The sequence below is a fragment of the Chiloscyllium plagiosum genome, unplaced genomic scaffold (genome assembly GCF_037043375.1).
Source record: "Chiloscyllium plagiosum isolate Xiang-an unplaced genomic scaffold, Cpla_swu_hap1 HiC_scaffold_29, whole genome shotgun sequence".
NCBI classification, from domain to species: Eukaryota; Metazoa; Chordata; class Chondrichthyes; order Orectolobiformes; family Hemiscylliidae; genus Chiloscyllium; species Chiloscyllium plagiosum.
This window is the reverse complement of record NW_028270167.1, coordinates 18,589,055-18,607,205: the sequence shown is the minus strand read 5'-3', so window position 1 is coordinate 18,607,205 and position 18,151 is coordinate 18,589,055. Positions and strand designations below refer to the sequence as shown.

The 18,151-nt window shown below is 42.5% G+C and overlaps 1 protein-coding gene across 5 annotated transcripts in view; it reads right to left on the bottom strand.

Moving 5' to 3' along the window:
* Positions 1–18,151, bottom strand: part of LOC122540670 (zinc finger and BTB domain-containing protein 44-like) — a 50,186-nt gene that overhangs the window by 15,686 nt on the left and 16,349 nt on the right. For all 5 annotated transcript variants that reach the window (XM_043676713.2, XM_043676712.2, XM_043676715.2 and 2 more), the window contains one exon: positions 15,820–16,120. In XM_043676713.2, the coding sequence (XP_043532648.2) occupies positions 15,820–16,120 (301 nt within the window). The remainder of the gene's footprint in view (positions 1–15,819; positions 16,121–18,151) is intronic.

The following is an 18,151-nucleotide window of genomic DNA, read 5'->3' as shown; positions in this document are numbered from 1 at the left end:
TTGTCTAATTACAAGTGTCCCTAGTTGTAGTAGTCAGCTATCTCAGGACTTCTGCATGATCCTGAAACAATTCCAGTCTACACTTCAGCAATGACTGTTTTCATTCAATTTCTTTTTGAAAGAGCAAGAGAGGAAAGCATCAAGCAAGTGCCAGTAGTGAATGTTAAACCAACCATGCATAAAGCTACACTGCACTTGAAGAAAAAGGTTTTCCTCATTCTCCTCCAATAGATAAATGATGCATTTCACAACCAAAAAATTGTTTTGCATGAAACAGCATAGATGTCACGTTCCTGCTGGATTCAATTAATGCCATTTGCTATTGTGACCGAATTAGCCAACAGACATGATTAAAAATAGTTAAATCCAATGAACTAAAATAGAAGGCTCCATTATAAGATCAACTTATAAGACATTGTTTGGCACCTTGATTTGAAAGATCAATTTACACATGGCCTTCACAGTTGGCAGCTCTTCTCAGTAAGGTATTTTTCCAAAAATTAGAGATGAGCCACAGAGATGTACAGTGCGGAAACAGACCCTTCTGTTCAATTTGTCTATGCCGACCAGATATCTTCAGCTAACCTAGCCCCATTTGCCAGCACTTTGCCCATGTCACTCTAAACCATTCCTATTCATATACCATCCAGTTGCCTTTTAAATGCAATTGTACCAGTCTCTACCACTTCCTTTGGCAGCTCACTCCACACATGCACTACCCTCTGCGTGAAAAAATTGCCCCTTATGTCCTTTTTTAATCTTTCCCCTCTCATCCTAAACTTACGCTCTTTAGTTCTGGACTCCCCCATCCAGGGAAAAAACCTTGTCTATTTACCTCATCCATGTCCCTCATGATTTTATAAACTTCTACAAGGTCATCCCCGCAGCCTCCAATGCTCCAGGGAAAACAGCCCTAGCCTATTCAAACTCTCCCTATAGCTCAAATCCTCAAACCCTGGCAACATTTTTGTAAATCTTTTCTGAATCCTTTCAAGTTTCACAGCATCCTTCCAATAGGAGGGAGACTAGAATTGCACACAATATTCTAAAAGTCGCCTAACCAATGTCAAATACAACCGCAACATGACCTCCCAACTCCTATACTCAATGCTCTGTCCAATAAAGGAAAGCATACCAAATGTCTTCTTCATTATCGTATCTACCTGCGACTCCACTTTCAAGGAGCTATGAACCTGCACTCCAAGGTCTCTTTGTTCAGCAACACTCCCTAAGACCTTACCAATAAGTGTATAAGTCCTGCTCTGATTTGCCTTTCCAAAATGCAGCACCTCGCAGTTACCTAAATTAAACTCCATCTGCCACTCCTCAGCCCATTGGCCCATCGGAACATTGTACTCTGAGATAACCCCTTCACTGTCCACTACACCTCCAATTTTGGTGTCATTTGCAAACTTACTAACTATACCTCCTATGTTCACATCCAAATCATTTATATAAATGACAAGAAGCAGTGGACCCAGCACTGATTCTTAAGACTTGCATGTCTTTTCCTCAATATTACAGTAAAGTTGCATTATTTGATAATTATATTTGTTAAATGAAAACCAAAACAAAAAATAACATAAGCTACATTTACAGCATTCCAAAGATGCACTCAATTTTAAGATAGCCTAAGTCTACTGATTGCTCTCCCAAAACTCTACAGTTATGTGGTAACATCCACAGAAATCCAAAATGTAATCTGTAAAGAATGATTTTTCAAACATCGGATCTGGATTCTGTCTTCCTATGATGCAGCACAATAATACTGTCATTAAGCGTGAATAATGCAAAAAGTGGAAAAAGTTCAAGTCATTAACTATAGCTTTAAATGGGCATGAATTTGGTGAGAGTAGAGTCGCATATTAGAGTCGAGTGCTAGATCTTGTTTAAAAAAACATATTTTTTTTTAGTTTTCTTTAAACCTTATCGTAGACCAAAAGGAGAAAAGAACGGTTTTTAAAAAACAAGGACCGTGGAAGGAATTGTTGCACTTTTTAAAACAGGTTACTGGAACTCTTTGTGCGCATTTACACTGTCGCTTTGACAGTGTTTGGCATCCAATGGCACTGTGGCTTTGTGTTCTGAACATGCAACACCTACAGACAGATTGTTGATTTACTTTTCAATTAGGATCAATTGTGAAGGCCAGGAGTCAACATGACTTCAAATAGCTTGGATGTGAAGATCAGAGATGAGGAGGACTTGGAAAAAGCAAAATAGACACCTTAAAAAGGACAACTGTGGGAGTCGGTCGGTTTATAGACATTTACTATAAACCGACCGACTCCCACAGCTACCTAGACTACACCTCCTCCCACCCTGCCCCCTGTAAAAACGCCATCCCATATTCCCAATTCCTTTGTCACCCCTGCATCTGCTCCCAGGAGGACCAGTTCCAATACCGTACAACCCAGATGGCCTCCTTCTTCAAAGACCGCAATTTCCTCCCAGATGTGGTCGACGATGCCCTCCACCGCATCTCCTCCACTTCCCGTTCCTCTGCCCTTGAGCCCCCCACCTCCAACCGCCACCAGGATAGAACCCCACTGGTCCTCACCTACCACCCCACCAACCGCCATATACAGCGTATCATCCGCTGTCATTTCTGCCACCTCCAAACGGACCCTACCACCAGGGATATATTTCCCTCCCTTCCCCTATCAGCGTTCCGAAAAGACGACTCCCTCAGTGACTCCCTCGTCAGGTCCACACCCCCCCACCTCTGTAAGGTCAGTTGAGGATATGCGGTGGAGGGCATCGTCGACCACGTCTGGAGGGAAATTGCGGTCTTTGAAGAAGGAGGCCATCTGGGTTGTACGGTATTGGAACTGGGAGCACGAGCCGAGACAGTCATCGATGTAGCGGAGGAAAAGGTGGGGGGTGGTGCCAGTGTAGCTGCGGAAGATGGACTGTCCCACATATCCGACAAAGAGGCAGGCATAGCTGGGGCCCATGTGGGTGCCCATGGCTATTCCTTTGGAGGAAGTGGGAGGATTGGAAAGAGAAGTTGTTCAGGGTGAGGACCAGTTCAGTCAGTCGAAGGAGGGTGTCAGTGGAAGGGTACTGGTTGGTACGGCGGGAAAGGAAGAAGCGGAGGGCTTTGAGTCCTTCGTGATGGGGGATGGAGGTGTACAGGGACTGAATGTCCATGGTAAAGATAAGGCGTTGGGGACCGGGGAAGCGTAAATCATGGAGGAGGTGGAGGGCGTGGGTGGTGTCCCGAACGTAGGTGGGGAGTTCTTGGACTAAGGGGGACAAGACCGTGTCGAGGTATGCAGAGATGAGTTTGGTGGGGCAGGAGCAGGCTGAGACAATGGGTTGGCCGGGGCAGTCAGGTTTGTGGATTTTGGGCAGGAGGTAGAAACGGGCGGTGCGGGGTTGTGGGACTATGAGGTTGGAGGTGGTGGATGGGAGATCCCCTGAGGTGATGAGGTTATGGGGTTATGGATGGTCTGGGAGATGATGGTTTGGTGGTGGGAGGTGGGGTCATGGTCAAGGGGGCAGTAGGAGGAGGTGTCCGCGAGCTGGCGTTTAGCCTCAGCGGTGTAAAGGTCGGTGTGCCAAACTACTACTGCGCCTCCCTTGTCTGTCGGTTTGATAGTGAGGTTGGGGTTGGAACAGAGGGAGTGGAGGGCTGCACAATCCGAGGGTGAGAGGTTGGAGTGGACGAGAGGGTGGAGAAGTTGAGGCGGTTAATGTCGCGGCAGCAGTTGGCTATGAAGAGATCGAGCGCGGTGCTACACTGGCATTACCCCCCCACCTTTTCCTCCGATACATCGATGATTGTATCGGCGCTGCCTTGTGCTCCCAGACCATAGCAACACAACGGTTGGAGGAAGAGCGTCTCATCTTCCGCCTCGGAACCCTCCAACCACAAGGGATGAACTCAGATTTCTCCAGTTTCCTCATTTCCCCTCCCCCCACCTTGTCTCAGTCAAATCCCTCGAACTCAGCACCACCTTCCTAACCTGCAATCTTCTTCCTGACCTCTCCGCCCCCACCCCACTCCATCCTATCACCCTCACCTTGACCTCCTTCCACCTATCGCATTTCCAACGCCCCTCTCCCAAGTCCCTCCTCCCTACCTTTTATCCTAACCTGCTGGACACATTTTCCTCATTCCTGAAGAAGGGCTTATGCCCGAAACGTCGATTCTCCTGTTCCTTGGATGCTGCCTGACCTGCCACGCTTTTCCAGCAACACATTTTCAGCTGCATGTGTAGAAGAAGGACTCTGTTTCAGTTAGAAGAGTTATATGCTGATAATTCATGTCGTTGATTGCCTGGGGTTAGAATTTATTTATACTTAATAACAGTTCATATTACATGCAGAAATATGGTCAGTATTTTCTGTTAACCAAAGTCCATCAGAAAGGTAACCTGAAGACTGACTAATTACATTTTTAACTTTTGTAATCCCCCTATTAGAGTCAGAGTCAGAGTAGTAGTGACACTTGAAGGTGAGTGCACTTTCTCAAGTGGACACAACAATCTGCAATTTTAAGGTGTCCATATAAACTCAAGCATTTATAAATATGGACTCTAACTTTTTGTACTAAGTGGCTTAAGTTTGTAAGTCTCTTATTTATTGGTACCACTCTGCATATGCACAAGAACTTCTGAGCTGTGTAGATTATAGGGAACATTGCTTATAACGTGCACTTTTGAACAGAATCTTAAGTGTATTTTTTATTATATTGAATCACCGAGCAATATTATAAGAATGAAAACATTGGTGCTCACAGTAGTGAGAATGGGTCTAAATTAAATCAAAAAATCTTAACTAGAAATAACAGACATGAAAGACAGGAGGAAGAACATAAAGGAGTATAGCTCTAACAACTTGCAAGAAGCTCAATATCATCAGGACAAGACAGCCCAAATGATCAGCATTTCATCCAATCTAAAATATTCACTCCCTCCACCACCAATGCACAGTAGTAGCAATGTGTATCCTCTATAAAGATGCACTACAGCAGCTCAACAAGCTTTTTTCAATGGCACCTTCCAAACTCACCACCTCTACTCTGTTGAAATGGCAGGGTAGCAAACCCATGGGACATAAGCCACTGCAAGTTGCCAATCAAAATAAATACGATACTTACATGAAAATATCTTGTGGCTTCTTCACTGTCACTAAGTCAAATCCCAGAAGTCCCCTCCTTGCAGCACTATGGGTGCAACTGTACAGCTGGACTAGGGTAGCGCAAGGTGGTAGATCACCACCACCTTGCTTCACATGAATTAGCAATGTGCAAGGTGCTGGCCAAGTCAGCAACACCCAGAACCTGGTCTTTAAAAGGCAGATAACTGTAAAATATAGGCAAAAGTGAGGACTGCAGATGCTGGAAACCAGAGTTTAGATCAAAGTGGTGCTGGAAAAGCACAGCTGGTCAGGCAGCTTCCAAGGAGCAGGAAAATCGACATTTCGGGCATTCCTAATGAATGGCCTTTGCCTGAAACGTCGATTTTCCTGGTCTTTGGATGTTGCCTGATTGGCTGTGCTTTTCCAGCACCACTCTGATCTAAAAACTGTAAAATATAGTACTTTGAGAGATTCCAGCATATCAGAATCTACTGAATGGTGAGAAACATGCTACAGTTTTAATACGATGGCATTTAACAAGTTGTCATTTTTGCTATAAAAGTCCCAATTTGTTTCTGGGGGTCAGGAAAGAAGTATCTTTCTAGGTGACTACATAAATGCTTCTTACTGCACCTTAATCTTTAGTTGTGCTTTTCTATGCATTTCACTCATTGCAACAGAGACACAATTTATGTCCACCAACTCTCTACCTTAATGCTTCATCCAAAGCCTCAATAAATGCTAGAACTGATGAGGTTATCAAAATCATTTCTATTGCTCAATAAAAAACATCGTCGAGAGTGGCATTAAAATTCATGCCTAATTTCTACAAGTCAACTCTACAAATTGCACAATTTGCACCAAAATAAGGATCAGATTTTATTGTGCAGCTTTTGTTTGGCAATAGGAAAAAAAAAAGAGGTGAAAGGTATGCAGTGCATATAAAGACAGGAAGGTTTAAATAAAGTTTAAATACAGATATTGGAGCCATCGAGTAAAACAAAATAATTTCATTTCAAAGCGAAATGCAGTTACAAATCTAACTGATTTTAAAGTAAGAAGTATCAGTCAAAGAATTTGCAAACTTTGTGTACATGACTTTTTTTAAATTAAATTTGATAACGCAATGGAAGGAACAAAATATTTTATCTCTATTGAAAATAAGCAATGCTGTTTAGTGTTCAAATGACTTACTAATGAACAAGTCTTGAAATACGAAGGGGGGCTGGTTAGGGGTCGTTTTCCTTTTAATACTGGCGTAATTGCTATCATAAAGCTTAACTAACCTTTTTAAATTACTCATCTAGAGTTTAAAACAACACCAACCTGCCTGAGAACACTAAACATCGAGACTATTAAATCTGCGTTCTCAGCGCACTCCGCTTAAATGGTGAAACGTGGATAAAATATGGTTGGGCAGGAGAAAAATTCCACTTTCTCTCATCGCAGATCTCTTAGCATCTCTCGGCAGAACAATGTCACTAATTCAGAGGTGTTGGAGCATGCTAATCCCAATGTATCACTATTGATAATCCAATGCCAACAACATTAATCGGACAATGTTCATCAGATTGACATTAAATATATATTTAAAGACCTTCTGTCTGATGAATTACAACTAGGTCACAAATGCCTGGGTGCTCATATCTTCACTGCAAAAACAGCTAAAGAAGCAAGGTGGTGATGAACAATGACACAGTCACTGGGAGGCAGACTTTGATGACTGTGACCTTTGGAGGCTGAAAGTTTGGAAGGTCATTTTGAAAGATATGAAATGAAAAGACCAGCTGCCCATGATGTGGGTGTAGACAGAACACAGGTCAGCCTGTCAGTCCATAGTCTTCCACTGCAGCAAGTGCACTGAGACTGCCATTTCAGAGGGGGCTTCCTGAGTCACAGCAAGCAACGCTAGGCATAATAGTCAGTACCACAGCTCAAACCATCATTTCACCACATGGAAAGCTGCCAAAAAGTTGTTGAAGATTATAAAACCAAGTTAACAGATACAAAATACAGCAACAAAAATCTGTTAAATACAACTTGTGTTTTGTTCAAATTTATCACTTTATTACATCCCTAAAATCTGCTTCCTGGTTTCCCCCATAACTTTCCTTGCATTCGTAGTCCAGAAAAATGAAGACACTTCTAGACGTGATATCAAAAAACTTTGATTTTGGTGTAAGTTTCATATGAAAGATTATAAGTTTGACTCAAAGTACTGGAGATATACAGTAAATTGTGGCAATGCATAAAGATTTGGTTAAATGACAGGAAATAAATTATAATATGAGAGGTAATATTATAATATGGTGGATGGTTAAAGAGCAGGAAAAGCAGACTGGTATATTGCTGGGACTAACAGTAATAACTTTGATTCAGAACTTAATACAAATTGGTCATATTATAAACAATACTAAATTACAGAGGGCAGGAGGGGATTTGTACATATTCTGGCATAAAATGGGCGAGAAGTCTAAAATGTGAAATATACGCACAAAAGAAATGAAGTCAGTAATATCCAACTAACGAATGGTGTCAAACACCTAAAGTTTGATTGAATGAATCCCAAGACTTGGTAGAATTAATTCTGAAAATGTCCTGCCACGCAGTACAATTTAGAGTCAATAGAATCTTAAATTATATTGTCAGAACAATCAAATATGTTCATACTATTCCAAACGCAACCATACCTTGAATATTATTCCAGTTTCTGCCAAAGACACTAGAAAGAGGATCAAGGGCTAGAGACAATGATAAATTCACCCTTCAGTATCACAGATCTGACTCATAAGAGAAGACAGGTGACTATAGCCTTTGCAGGCTTGAAGCAGATACCTTAACAGTAATCCAAGATCAATACAGGGCAGTAAATATTAAAGGAAAGACAAAAGCATACCATTTGTTAGGATGGGGTGGAGGTGGGTAAAGCATACTAATGGTTATGTATTTAAAATCAGCAAAATGCAACATAATATTGCTAGGTTTGCTGGACGAAATGATCAAGTTTTGGAAAGCATTCCCAAATCAAAGAGTGGTGAAAGTCCTAAACTTTTGTAAATAATTAGGAACAAAGGAATTCCTGGACAATAAAAAAAAAAGTCCAGCTCGTTCACCTTCTGCCAGCTTAGCAATTGCATTATACAAAACTGTGACTGATAAGTCATTATAGAGCATGATTTAATACAGGCCCAGAAATTGCATCAGAAAAACCCAGCGGTTGCATCAAGACTTCTTTGCTTACCTCATTTAACATCTGAAATTATATGTGTATACCAGGAAGAAACAGTGTAATTCTTATATTAAGTCAATTTTAAAGGATGGGTTAAAACAGAGGGATCTGGGTATATATTATGCACAGATTACTGAAAGTGGCAGGACAGATAGACAAAGCAGTTCATACAAGGTACAATATCTTCAACCTTATTAGAATTGCGTTCAGGAGCAAGAGGTTATGCAGAACTTGTATAAAAAAATCTGATAGATCTCAGCTGGAGTACCATATAAAGTTCTAGACACATTATAGTAAGAGGGTGCAGATTTGCAAACGTTTCAAGCGATGAGAAAGTTCAGTTGAGGATGAATCGGAAAGGTTGCGACTATTCTCCTTGGAAAGAAGATAGATCAACCACTTTGCTTGGGTCTGGAGTTCATGCCATCCAGATCAGGTAAGGATGATTTCCTTCCCTCAAGGACATTTGTGATCCAGGTGAGTTTTTGAGAATCAACAATGGTTGCATTGTCGTCATTATTTTAATTCTATGTTTTTTACTGAATTCAAATTCTACCATCCGCAATGGTGAGATTCGAACCCAGGTCTTCCAAACATTAACTGGGTCTCTGGATTAACAGTCCTGTGATAATACCACTAGACCATTGTAAAGGATCACAAATGAGAGGGCACAGATATGCAAGCAATATGCAAATGCAGCAAATACAATGATGGGAAAACAAAAACCAAGTGGTTCAGGTCTAGAAAGCACTGTATGGAAGGGTGCGAAGGCAAGAGCATTTGAGGCATTTGAAGAGGCACTATTTGTACTTAAGTCATCTAAAGTGTGCATGAGTCAGGGAAAATGCAGGAGAATAGCTTATTTATGACAGGGAGAATGGCCTCCTTTTCTATTGAAAAATTTGTGAATCTGAGAGATGGGGCATCCTAAAATGCCGTTTTGTTCTTCTGCAATTCCATCTAATTTGTATTTGAATGTATTTGAATTCATTCGAACATTTAAGTCCATAGAGTGAATAAAATATTGATTCTGCAGATTGATATTGAATTTATCTCTCGCCCTTTAATTCTTTTATCTTGAATTACAATCTGCGATGATCTGCATTATCCACACATTTTAGAAACCAAAAACAATAATTGGATCACTTTTCAACTTTTTTTTAAATCCCAGACAGAATGAGCTCAATTTATATAGTTATTCCTTATAATTAAATTTATCTTCCTGGGCTATACTGGTTCCTCATTTCTGTACCTTTCAGTAGCTGAAATATTCTTTTTATACAGGTTGTTCTGGTATAACACACATGGTGTTAAGCCAAATTCACTAACGCGATTGACGAATTGGAGACACTATTTCTAAAGCCGATCTTTTAAAATGTGTTGCCTATAACGCGATTACATCAGCAACAGTAAGCACTGTTTCTAAGTCGCAATTTTGCACAAGTATGCAACTATTGTGTAATAGAAGAATTACATGTACTGTGGCAACCAGAACTGTTCATGATATTGCAAGTGCAATTGTGACAATAATTTCTAAAATGGTAGAATCAGTACATTATTTGGCACAATATTTATCTTTTCATAGGTTCCAACATCGGATTTACTTTAATCACTGTTGCAGAGACTGTTACAATAGCTTCAGTTTATTGGTTATTGATCTTCCATACTCCATGAACCCTTTAAATAACAATTATTTCCTCATTAAATTCCTCCTGCTCATTTGTTCCCAATTCTCAAGCATATTCAACTCATCCAACAATTTGTACTGTTCAACTTTGAAGTCTAGAACAGTTGTGTATTAGTGCAACTTAAACTGCTCTGCTGGTGACTCCTAGATCTTGATTATTTGTAAAGGCAACAAGTATCTGTGAATCCACTGTGACATGATAAAATACTGATGACAATTAATCCTTTAGGTTCTACTGGCCAATAATCTATGTATCCAATTTAAAATATTCCCTGATTTCTTCTTGCACTACATTCAGTTCAGCCTTTGCAGAAGAACTGCACCAAAGCTTTGCTGCCCATGGTATGATATCCACTGCCTTAAAGAGATCAAACTCAGATTTTGTGACCATATTGCAGACATCTCTTTTCAGTCCATAAGCATGACCTAAGCTTCCACTGGCTTGGTGTTTTAATTCATTGCCAGGCTCTCGTCCTCCAATTCCTGACCTCAGACTTCTGCAGTGTTCCACTGGAATTCAACATTCAGCTCTAAGAACATTTCCTAATTTTCCATTTAGGCACTTGATAGCCTTCTGAACACAAAACGGAATTCAACAATCTCAGACCATCAACTCTGTACCCATTTTTATGCTTTGAATCATAATTTTTATGTCATTGCTTCTGGACTGCATTGTTAATTACGCTGCCCTTCACACTTGTATAGGACTAATACTTTTGTTGCTTTAAGACTTCATTTGCCTTTTGATCCATGTCACCTTCATCACTTAAGTTTTCTAGACTATCGAATATTGTCTTTTTTGTTCTTCCTAGCTTTCAAAATCAAAATTCCTTCATGTTTCTACCTTCCTTCAGTCCAAAAGAAATCAAAATGAATTAGAAATATTAACGGTGTTTTTCTCTCAATACATACTGCAAGACCTACATACAAACTAAATGAGCAATTGGCCATTTAACTCCTCAATCCAGCTCCTTCATTTTGTAAGATAATTGTTGATTGCAATCTCTACTTTGAGTGTAGCTTCTACTTTTTTGGAATTAATGGCATCCAACACGGAACTTTTGCTGAGTACTTCCAGCATTTTGCATTTATTTCAGATTTCCAGCACATGTTATTATATTTTGCTTTTACATCATGGTTTAAAGGGATTACTCAAATCCAAAAATGCAACATCAACTGGCATATGTTAATCAAGCTCTTCCGGCATACAAGTAAAGAAAGTTAGTTTGTGTGTTCTGGCTCACCTATGATGCCTCATGATTGATCAGAATACCCCCACACTTGCTAATTGCATGCAATTAGAACTAAACTGGGCTGCAACAGTTTCAGATTCTACAGTTTCACATGATCAAGGAAATCCATGTCATTCAAACATTTAACATTTATTTCCCAAGACTATTAAATTAAGTAATAAATATCTCAAGACGCTCAAACTTCCTGACCACCCTGTGAAAGTGCACATAAACTTGGACTTCAAAGGCAAAGGACCAGAAGCAGCTAAAAGTCACAGAATAGTACTCCAGCTAAAATCATAGGCTTGACAACACCTTACCTTTTGCCTGGGCAGCCCACAGCCCAGAGGACTCAACATGGAGTTCTCAAATTTCAATTAACCCTCTTACCCATCCCCCGACTCTCTTTCCAGCCTTGCCTGCTCCCTTCCATTTCTCCTATCTACCATTCCTTCCAGGTACCAACCAGATGCATTCCTCCCATCAACCAACCAGGTCATACCTACAAGCCATATTCACCTATCACTACCTTACCATTCCAATCCTGTCCCCACCCGTTACCCCCTCCGCCCGCCCTTTACCAGCAGCTCCCCCTACCCCAACCTCCATTCTTGAAGAAGGGTTACATCCAAAACTTTGACTTCGCCACCTCCTGATGCTGCATGATCTCACTGAATGGTAGACCAGACTCGATGAGCTAAATGGCCTGCTTCTGCTTGTCTGTCTTATGGTCTGATACATGTTTACACAACTGCAGATTTCTAACAAAATGTACAACTTTATAACATCATAAAATAAACACTGGTCATTACTGCAATAAATATTTGCTTTTTATATGTCGGAGTAAAGAACTAGATGTCAGGGTACAAGACCACCAGAAATAAGAACAGCAGTAAGCCATTTAGCCCCCAAGCCTGCTCCACTATTCAACAGAATCATGGGTGATCTTACATTCTTCATGTCCACTTTCCTGCAATATTCTCACAACCCCTGATTATCTGACTGATCAAAAATTTATTGACACCACCCACGCCCTCCACCTCCTCCAGGATTTCCGCTTCCCCGGTCCCCAACGCCTCATCTTCACCATGGACATCCAGTCCCTGTACACCTCCATTCCCCATCACGAAGGACTCAAAGCACTCCGCTTCTTCCTTTCCCGCCGTACCACCCAGTACCCTTCCACCGACACCCTCCTTCGACTGACCGAACTGGTCCTCACCCTGAACAACTTTTCTTTCCAATCTTCCCACTTTCTCCAAACAAAAGGAGTAGCCATGGGCACCCGCATGGGCCCCAGCTATGCCTGCCTCTTCGTAGGGTATGTGGAACAATCCATCTTCCGCAACTACACTGGCCCCACCCCCCATCTTTTTCTTCGCTACATTGATGACTGTATCGGCGCTACCTCGTGCTCCCACGAGGAGGTTGAACAGTTCATCCACTACACGAACACCTTCCACCCCGACCTCAAATTCACCTGGACAGTCTCGGACTCCTCCCTCCCCTTCCTAGACCTTTCTGTTTCTATCTCAGGCGACCGAATCAACACGGACATCTACTACAAACCTACCGACTCCCACAGCTACCTGGACTACACCTCCTCCCATCCTGCCCCCTGTAAAAACGCCATCCCATTCTCCCAATTCCTTCGTCTCCGCCGCATCTGCTCCCAGGAGGACCAGTTCAAAATACGTACAACACAGATGGCCTCCTTCTTCAAGGACCGCAATTTCCCCCCCGACGTGGTCGACGGTGCCCTCCACCGCATCTCCTCCACTTCCCGCTCCTCCGCCCTTGAGCCCCGCCCCTCCAACCGCCACCAGGACAGAACCCCACTGGTCCTCACCTACCACCCCACCAATCTCCATGTACAGCGCATCATCCGCCGTCACTTCCGCCACCTCCAAACAGACCCCAGCACCAAGGATATATTTCCCTCCCCTCCCCTATCAGCTTTCCGTAGAGACCACTCCCTCCGCGACTCCCTTGTCAGATCCACACCCCCCACCGACCCAACCACCACTCCCGGCACCTTCCCTTGCAACCGCAGGAGGTGCAACACTTGCGCCCACACCTCCCCCCTCATTTCTCTCCAAGGCCCCAAGGGAAACTTCCATATCCGCCACAGATTCACCTGCACCTCCACCCACATCATCTACTGCATCCGCTGCAGCCGGTGTGGCCTCCTCTATATTGGGGAGACAGGCCGCCTACTTGCGGAGCGATTCAGAGAGCACCTCTGGGCCACCCGGACGAACCAACCCAACCAACCTGTGGCACAGCATTTCAACTCCCCCTCCCACTCCACCGAGGATATGCAGGTCATTGGACTCATCCACCGCCAAACCACAACAACCCGACGGTCGGAGGAGGAGCGTCTTATCTTCCGACTGGGAACCCTCCAACCGCAGGGGATGAACTTGGACTTCACCAGTTTCTTCATCCCCCCTCCCCCCACCTTGTCTCAGCCGGATCCCTCCAGCCCGGCACCGCCTTCCTGACCTGCAGTCTTCTTCTTGACCTCTCCGCCTCCACCCTACTCCGACCTATCACCCTCACCTTGACCTCTTTCTACCTATCACATTTCCAACTCCCCTCCTCCAAGTCCCTCCTCCCTACCTTTTATCTTCTCCTGCTGAACACTCTCTGCTCATTCCTGAAGAAGGGCCTGTGCCCGAAACGTCGAATCTCCTGTTCCCTGGATGCTGCCTGACCTGCTGTGCTGTTCCAGCAATAAAGTTTCAACAAAAATTTATTGCAGTCTTAAATATTCAAAAGGACTCATTGCTACAGAGAGCTGTGGACACAAAGTTCCAAAGACACTCAAAGAAGAAATTCCTACTCATCTCAATCTTAAATTGGCACACTTTAATTCAGAGACCATGCCAGGAGATAGTCAGTACTGCAAATGCTGGAGAAGTCAGAGTTGATAGAATGTGGTGCTGGAAAACGCACAGCAGGTCAGGCAGCATTCAAGGAGCAAGACTGTTGACATTTCGGGCTTAACCCTTCATCAGGACTCACTTCTGCCAATGCCATCGACCATACTGCCTCCATGGACGCCACCAGTTACATGACTGCCAACATCACCACTGATCACATGACTGCTCCCATGCACACCCCCACTCCAGCTCCATACTTGACCTCAGCCACAGGCACTGCTAGGTATTTACCATTCCCCTATCCTTCCTCTCACTGAGGTCAAATGGTCAGTCCTCAGCAAAGGACTCACCTTCATCCCACTTCGTCCCCATGTCAATGAATTCCATACGTGCCACGACTTTGAACTCTTTCTCCGTTGAGTCCTGCCGAAATGTCGACTCTCTCGCTCCTCAGATGCTGCCTGACCTGCTGTGCTTTCTCCAACACCACGATCTTCAGAGACTATGCCCTCTAGTGCTAGACTCTCCCATAAGGGAGAAACATCCACTCATTCTTCTAAACTCTACTGAGTAAAGTCCTAACCTACTTATAAAACCAGAAATTGGTCACAAAACTCAGCAGGTCCAGCAGCATCTGTGGGAAGAAAGCAGAGTTAATGTTTCAAATCTGCTGACTCATCAGAATTGCTTAGCCTTTGCTAATGAGGCAATCTCTTTATAATAACGATCATCTCAGAACCTTCTCTGAACTGCCTCCAATGAAATGTTTTTCCTTCAATAAAAAGGGAACCAATACTGCTCGTTATATTGAAGATATGATCTTACCAGCACCTTGTACAGTTGCTATCAGACCTCTCTACTCTATACTCCAACCCCTTAATATAAGGGCCAACAATCCATTAGCCTTCCAGATCACCAGCTGCACCTTTGTGCTAGTTTCTTGAATTTCATATCCAAATACCCCCAAGTCCCTTTGTGTGGCACTTCCTGCAGTTTCTTTTTTCCATTTAAATAATACGGTATTGTTTTGTTCTCCCTTCTAAAATGAGCAACTTCACATTACCAAGTTTTGCCCACTTACTTAACCTATCAATTCCTCTGTCAATTGAGATTGACTAATAACACAAGTACAGCGTGTTCGGCTAAAATGTAGCAAGGTGGGAGTTTTTTGGGGGATGGCGGGGTGGGGTGGTGGTGTGGTGTTGGTGTGTGGCTGACTTGCATGTTAATTTTGTGCAAAAATGTGACCTTTATGGCCAGATAAATAGATTTGACTTATACACCAAGTTGACTTGTACGCTGTGATTTATGGTACACAAATTGTACAGCACGGTCCCAACCAGTGCTTATGTTAGTCAGAAATGTCCAATCCTCAACACTGAGCCCTATTACGCTCACAGATTTCTTTCTCCTTCATATCCTCATCCAAGCCATCCTTAAAGGCATCGACAACACTCACCTCACCTATTTCTTATGATAACACTCTGACCCCAATCTCAGAGTAAAGAAGTTGTTTCGGAATTTCTCACTGGATTTATTAATAATTTATCATTTATCATAGTTATGGTCTACTCCACAAATGTTAGATTTAGCCACATTGATAATCTCATAAGATTAATAAATATCATCAGAGCATTCTTGCACTAATATCCATATTACTCCTTCTTAAGGATAAGTTTTCAAAATACTGTAGCTTACCTTCCTTGGAAGTAGGACGCTAGCTCAGATGCTTCGTGATTCAGGCTCCTCAGGTGTACAATTAAGTTTCCAGAATTAGTAAACATGGCACCACATGTTTTACACTCATAGATTCTTGGTTTTCGAATAATGTGCCTTGAAACACGCATATGATGCTTATATTCACCAAATGAAGTAAATGTTGCACTACATATCTGGCATCGGAAACATCGTTTGCCTTCATGCTTGAGACGATGCATCTTTAGCGAATATGCTCTTGTGAACTTTTTTCCACACCTGTCACACTGGAAGGGTTTTATACCTTAAAAATAAAGGAAAGCTTTCAATCGACAATAGCCAACTTAATAATTTGTGAAAAAAGCTATATTTCATTCTTTCAATTCCTAAGATTGTCATCAACTTTCATGAACTGCTCATCCTATCCCAAGCATCAGGAAGAAACTAAAACGGACGAATTTGTGTGTTTTGTAAATGGCAGAATTTCTACAGATTTCAGTAATAATGCAGTCTGTTAGTTAAATAGTGAAAAGAAATGCAGACTCTATTAATCAGTAACAATTTATCTATTATAAGAAGAATATGCTGAACATCAAACTGGAATTACTTTTCCATATTTGCTTACAACCACTCAATGCTCCAGCAACCGTAGAAATAATCTCTCTAACCTACATGCAAGGAAGATAATACAAATATTAAAGGAAATAAATTATTTTTATAGTCCAAAAATCTTAACAAAATAGAGTTGATACACTATTTTGTCCGCCCAATACTCTTCCTTCAAACATTAATCAAATTCCTAGCAGTAAACCATGAGGAATAAAAATATGCACCACCTACGCTGCACTGCACAACAAAATTTACTGAATGAAAATATAAAATTATTCATAAACAATCAAAAAGCACATTATGTATGACCAGCCTAACTAAATACAGAGGAACCTTGATTAACCGAATATGATCTCAAGATCCTGAGAGAAACACTATGTCAAAGAGCTGTTTCAACCTTAATCACGCCTTTTGTTTACAGGTACAATGATTAAAAACAAACTCAGCTCACTGAACAGCTGCCGAGAACAGTCCAGGCACCGTCACTAAATGACTGACCTCCTGCCTGCACACTTTTCCTGAATCCAACAGAGGGGTGAACCCTAAACTCCCCTTCCCCAGATAATCTAATGTTGTCCCATACATGGCAGAGGTAGAACCTGTCAAAAGGTTGTGTGTATGCATGCGCGCACGCTTACAAGCTCTATTTGGAGACTTAGTCCACAAAGCAGCAGCAATCTCACTGTTGGTGTACAGTCCAACTGCCGGGGGGGGGGGGGCGGGGCGGAAGCGCTGACCAGGGTTGGACGGGGCTGCAGGGTTGTGGGTGGGCGGTGTGGGGACGGGGGGTGGGATGGCAGCAGACCAGACCGGGGTGGGGAGGTCTCTCACGCAGCATGCTAGTACCTAGTCTCCTGAACAGGGAGCAGACTTCACAGAAAACTCCAAGCCCCTCAGGAAATCAATTAACCGAATAATCAATTATCTGAACGAAATAGTGCCCACCCATCTCATTCGGATAATCAAGGTTCCTCTGTATATGTATGCACTAGGATCAGCTTATTATAAAGTTTATTGTACAGATTATTCCAGTTAATTTTGTCCTCTGAAATCCAAAGTACACTTCCAGAGAAAGGGAAAAGTCACATTTGATATTTCACCATTAATTTACAGCATTTAGAAACATCTACCACTATGGACAGCATCCAGGCTTGGGCTAATGACTGACGAGTTACATGTGTTACACAAGTGCCAGACAATGATCAACTTAAACAAAACAAAATCTTATTGTCACCCCTCCAGTTCAATGATACAACTGTCACTGAATCCCCGCTATCAACATCTTGGGCTTAAGGTTTAGCAGAAACTTAACTGGAGCAGCCATGTGAATACTGTGGATACAAGAGCAGGTCTGAAGTTAGGAATTCTGAGAGTAACTTACCTCCAGTCTCCCCATTGCCTGTCCACCATACACCAGGCACAAGTATCATGGAATACCATCCACGGGCCTGGATGGTAATACTTCAGACAACACTCAAGAAGCTCGATACCAGCCAGGACTAAGCTGCCTGTTTAATTGGTACCCCAACCACAACGTTCAATATTTACTCCCTTCACCACTAGCACATAGTGGAAGCAGTGAGACATCTAAGAGAGATGCACTACAACAACTCAGCAAGGTAATCTGCAACCTCTGCTTCCTAGAAAGACAACATCAGCAGATGCAAAGGAAAACTACCACCTGCAAGCTCCCACATAAGTCACATACTGAATTGTGACTATATCG